We start from the raw sequence: 6,000 nt of genomic DNA on the forward strand, positions 1-6,000 counted from the left end.
AAGCCAACCTTTGTAGCTGGTGCATACCGATCTGTCCGGCCCATGGTCACAATGATTTTAGGTATTTTCAGCTTTTTGTTGATGATCACATAAGAAATTGTGGGTCTATTGCTTGTAAGGTACAGATGAAACTTTTTTCTTCTTCAAAGAGTTTTGCACTCTTGTGGAGAAAGATAGGAATCATCGTATTCGTGCCCTTTGCTTAGATCAAGGGGGGGAATACACCAACATTGAATTCTCCATCTATTTGAAGGACAATGAAATTCAACATCAACACATTGCAGCTTACACACCTCAGCAAAATGGAGTTGTTGAACAACATAATTGAATCATCATGGAGATGGTGCATAGCATGTTTAAGGATTTCCACTTGGGATATGCATATTGGGCTGAAGTTGTGCATGCAACAGTTTATCTTCTAAATTGTGCACCAACCAAAGCACTGATGGCATCACAATAGAAGAAGCATGGATAGGGGTAAAGTCATCTATTCCCCATCTTTGTGTATTTGGCTGCACAACAACATGCACATTCCTAAATAACAAAGAAAGAAGCTTGATGAAAAGTCTATGAAATGTATTCTTTGTGGTTATAGTAGTGAGTCGAAGGTCTATCGTCTCATGGATCCTACCACAAAGAAGATTTACATCAGCAAAGATGTCATCTTTGAGGAGAAAAGTGAAATAAGTTCTCCAACATCATCACCTGCTCAATATAGTGCTATTTTCAACTTGGATGGGAATGTTGATTGTCAATCTAATTCAACACCCATAGATGTCACAAGATCTATGCCTAAGGGGTATACTAGTACCATTCACGATGCAAAGCTCGATGGAATCCCAAACACTTCAACTTCAGGACCAAGGACTTGTGACATGGCTTAGAATGAGGTAAATGTGGCAATAATGAGTCTAGTTGTTGATAACTTTGAGCCATCTAATGTTCAAGAAGCACTAGAATCAAAGCCTTGGAAAGAGGTTATGGATATAGTGTTACCATCTGTAATGAAAAACACGAGTTGGGAGCTTGTTGATCTACCACCTAGTAAGAAAGCAATTGGATGTTAATGGATATTCAAGACTAAATATAAGGCAGATGGTAGTGTAGATAAACATAAAGCTAGATTTGTGGCTAAGGGATATGCCCAAAAAGAAGGGATTGACTATGAGGTAACATTTGCTCCCAAAACAAAAATAAAACAAATAGAATGATATTTGCTTTAGCTACTCATTTTGGATGGAAATTGTATCAAATGGATGTAAAAAGTGCATTTCTCAATGGAGACCTTAAGGAGGAGGTCTATATGATCCAACGAGAGGGATACATGCACTTGGTAAAGAAGAAAAGGTATGCAAACTTGTTAAGTCCATATATGGTCTCAAACAAGCTCCTAGAGCTCGGTATATTAAAATTGATGAACATTTGCTGAAACATGAATTTAGCAGGCATCCATATGATCCAAATCTCTACCTTAAGGAATAAAGGGGGGAGATTGTGATTATAAATGCATATGTTGATGACCTAGTTATTAGAGGCAACACAAAAATAATGGTTGAAATTACCAAGAATGATCTCAAGAAGGCATTTGATATGATAGATCTCGGGCTATTGCACTATTGTTTAGGCTTAGAGGTATGGCAAACTAATAACCATATCTTTGTATCTCAAAGAAAATATGCCAAGACATTGCTCAAGAAGTTTAGAAAGATGGATTCCAAACCTATGTCTACACCCATGGAGTTGTTTGTTTTTGATCCATCTCCTCGTGTAAATGCAACTCTCTATCGACAAATGATTGGAGATTTGATTACTTGACATACACTAGACCGGATATCAGTTTTTCTATTAATTATCTTTCACGATTGATAAAAGAACGAAGGATATGTCATTGGAAAGCAATAAAACAGGTCCTAAGGTATATACGTGGTAGTTGGTACAATGAATCATGGCTTGGAATATAATAGGAATGATCAATTCTAATTGATAGGATACATAGATGCAGATTATGCATGTTTTGTTGATGATAGGAAATCCACATCTGGATTTGTTTTCTTCTTAGATCTAGGACCTATTTCTTGGGGAAGTAAGAAACAAGCCATAGTTGCGCGTTCCTCAATAGAAGTGGAATATCATGTAGCAAGTGTAGCTATTTGGCTATGTCACATATTAGAAGGATTGGGGGTACCACAAAAACATCCTTTTCTCCTCTATTGTGACAATCAAAGTGTTCTCAAGCTTGTTCATAATCTAGAGTTTCATGAACAGACCAAGCATATTGAAGCTGACTGTCACTTCAAACATGTTCAACAAAACAACATTCAGCTCCAATTCTGCTCAACTTAGGAACAATGTGTTGACATCTTCACCAAGCTTCTTGCATGTGTTTGAAGCATTTTAGGATTCTCTTATTAGTACTCTAAAGAAATGATATAATAAGGGGGGGAATGCTGGCATATTCCATCATTTTACCCATGTGTCTGATTTGTTATTATTTTGTTTGGTTTGCTTTGAATACGTGTCCATAGTTTATAATTTGGTTAAACCTTTGAGTACTATTTTAGAGCACACGGTTAACATTATTCAACCTATATATTTGTAGATCATATTTGCATATGATATGAGAAAATATTATGATTCATTTTCTCTGATAATATACCCCATGTATGTGCTGTCCCACTTGTATGCTACAAGGAAACTTTTAGCTACTTCTTGGGGTCAGAAGCTTGCTGTACATTGAGTGCTGGCTGGATATCACTCAACTCAGTGAATACCTCTATTTCTTTTCCAATATTGTACTGTGGGATATTCATCAACAGATTAAAAGAGAACCTTCAACCACCTCTTCCTTTGGCTCCTAATCTGTGGTATAAGGAACTTCACAAGGGTTATTAAGAATTCATATAACCACTAAGTAGGATCCTTAGCCAAAATTGTTTGCTTTATCTTCCCATACATACTGTCAAATGTCTCATATATCTCTCCAAGACTAGGAGAGTCCGTATCAACATATCTAATGACATCTACTATAGGTAAGATGACAGAGCAAACATATATGCAAAATCAAAATGCAAACAAAAAGTTAAAAATATTAAAATCGAAATTTTAAAATGAAAATCAGCAATCTAATAATTGTTTTTAATAAAATCAACAATTAAAAAATAAAATCAGCAACTCTTATCTCACAGTGGACCATCAATTGTCATCAAATATTAAAAAAAATAAAAAAATATCAGAAATTCATGCTTCTTGCTTTGAAAAAAAATGGAAAGAAAAAGAAGAAAGGATGAAACTTACCTCTTTCAAGCTTCAAGCTAGATATCTACTCTAGATTCAACCTCTTTTCCTTCTATCCTGTTGCTCCTCTTTCAATGGCGACTTGCTTGAAACCCTTTGCTGGTCCTCTTTTTTCCCTTTCATAAAAATGATGAAATGAGTAAAGCTTGTGCCCAATGCCTTTTAGGACGACCAAGTAGGTAGGGGCCCACAAAACCATTAATAAAATATATTTTTTTTTTGATATTGAAATGTGTCTTTTTTAAAAAAAAAAAATTGCCCCTGATGCCATAAATGGCTTACCATACTCGGCCATCCCCGGGACAGCTAGACGCCCCTAGCGTCAGGGGATGACGTTTCCTCAATTGGGGACCCCATTTCCCTTTTTTGGCAAAAAGGGGGACGTCCCCTGGCCATCCCCAAGTCTTGGAAACATCTCCAGTACGGGGATGGGGTTTTTCAAACCAGGGATGTGTCCCCGGGTTTCGCAGGTCTACATTTATTTAATTATACTTAGTGGAGTAAGCTTTTGGTAATTGTGCTTGGCCAGTGGAAACCCATGGATATTATCTTTTGGTGGCTTTCTATAGATCTGCATGAAAAGAGAAGAATCAGGTTTTTTTCTGCTAATAGGGGTTTGTGGGGTTTGTTTAGCTTGGTCATTATTCTTTTTTATGCATTTTTGCTACTTGTGCTTTATTAATGAATTTTCATCCCTAGCACTCATGAACGATAATAGCTTTTCCCAGATGTTTGTTATGCATTTACTATGGATAGCCAAAAAAGGTGATTAGTTCTTATGGTGTTATAAGTCTCATGAATTTACATAGGATTTTTGTATTCACCATCATACATAGCTAATATTTAATGTTAATATTGTTCATCTATTGAGCAGAGGTATTGAACTTTTTATTTATCGCCAAATTTTTTGAGAAACCAAATATCACTTACTGGGAGTGTGTATTTGAATACTGAAGGGACAATGGAAACTGAAGATTTGTAAGATACAAAGTCCTCTATTTAAGAACCATGGTTCTCTATATTTGAGATCAAACTATAATTTATGTTCCCTTTCGATTTTCTGTACCAAATTGCATTATAACAACTCTTTGGAGAAATTTATGTTTTTAGGAGATAATTTTTGTAAGATTACAGCCGAACTTAAATATTTTAGATTAATATGACATGCGAAGAAATTGTTCCGATCTTCATATGCAACTTTAAACATTTATTTTGGATGCTTTCAATGTTTTGCCAAAAATGTTATTGAATACATTGATGTGGATCCTGGTGGCAGCACGGCAGATCTTGAGAGTGAAAAGGGATTGATGCTTTCAGATAAACAGGTAAATGCAGTTTTTTGTTTCATGAGATTCAAGAAAGCATTTCTATGGAGTGGATAGCTTTTAGTGCTGTTAAGAAAAGAAGCATATGGAATGTGAGGAACATTTAAAATTTTGAAGTACATATTGTCCACCAGTTTTAGCAGATTGCACAAATTCGAGGATATTCATTTAGTTATCTCCATACAAAACAATTAATATTGAAATTTGCCATATTGCTTCTTGATTGTTTTTGCAGAAAGTTTTTGATGAAGCAGAAAAGATGGCAACAGCGTACAGGCAGAAACTTAGTTCAGTACTAGGTTTTCGGAGAAGCAAATTGCCTCCAGAAGATGTGGATCAACATGACAATGGAGCGGAATTCTATGCAAATTGGAGCTGGGTTGAGTTTGAGGCCGAAATACCACAGTGAATGTGTGAGCCATTAATCATATATAGGCATTTGGTGTTGATGAACTTAGGTCTTGTATTTTACTCAACATTTAATTTATATTTCCTCTCATTTGAAGGCATGAGAGTATATGATGAGTAAAATTCATCATTTCTATTCCATAATATCAAGGAAGGAGGGAAAAGTGCTAAAGCCAAGATCTCTTTTGGTGTAGAAATTAACAAATATGACACATTCGCTGTCAAAGAGCACAACAATTGTTCTTTCTAATCACTCTCTTTGTAAATCTGAGTCGTGTAATTGCCCAGATGCTGACCCCCAAAACTTGGGTGTTCATGACATGGTGCATTTGTATCATATACAATTATCAATTATCAAAAGAACACCAAACAGTTTCAATGCTGATCCAAATTTCATTGACGTGAACTGAAAAAAAGATCTTAAGTTTATATTAATAGTCTCTTTAGCTTCCAACTTTCATGCATGCTAATTGATTGCAATAATGACGAATATCATAAATACATCTAACTTTTCAAATCTAAGAACTAAGCTTGAACTCTATTAGCATAAAAAATTGAAAAAAGAACAAATGAGAACAGAAGAACAGTTTCCTCCATAGAAAATTGTACTGTAGCACTCACCATCAGCATAACTGCAGTTGTTTTTACTGAAAAATGCACAAACTTGGATATATGAGTTTAAAACCCCATCATTGTTCTTAAAACAGTCATTAAACACAGGACAAATGGTGGTTGACTTCAAAGAGGTTAAAATGTTGGTTAAAGAAAGACCCAAAACTGGTATGATTGATAGCTGCTAGGCTATGAAAGAGTAAAGATCTCACCATTTAAGTTAAGCACTGAACTTTTAGAGTATATTAAATGTTAATAGTTTTAGAGAGGTCAAGTACTTCATTTAAATATTTTAGTTTATTCTTGAAAGATTTTGTAAGCTAAATGTAGTAAATATAAGGAATACGTGCCTCCTTTGTGC

At 35.2% G+C, this 6,000-nt stretch overlaps 1 protein-coding gene across 1 annotated transcript in view; it reads left to right on the forward strand.

Moving 5' to 3' along the window:
- Positions 1-5,412, forward strand: part of LOC131065242 (protein PIGMENT DEFECTIVE 338, chloroplastic) — a 153,509-nt gene extending 148,097 nt beyond the window's left edge. The window contains exons 8-9 of the mRNA XM_057999704.2: positions 4,571-4,619; positions 4,855-5,412. Of these exons, the coding sequence (XP_057855687.1) occupies positions 4,571-4,619; positions 4,855-5,028 (223 nt within the window). The 3' untranslated portion in view covers positions 5,029-5,412. The remainder of the gene's footprint in view (positions 1-4,570; positions 4,620-4,854) is intronic.
- Positions 5,413-6,000: the final 588 nt, after the last annotated feature.

The sequence above is a fragment of the Cryptomeria japonica genome, chromosome 2, assembly GCF_030272615.1.
Source record: "Cryptomeria japonica chromosome 2, Sugi_1.0, whole genome shotgun sequence".
In the NCBI taxonomy this organism is placed as follows: Eukaryota; Viridiplantae; Streptophyta; class Pinopsida; order Cupressales; family Cupressaceae; genus Cryptomeria; species Cryptomeria japonica.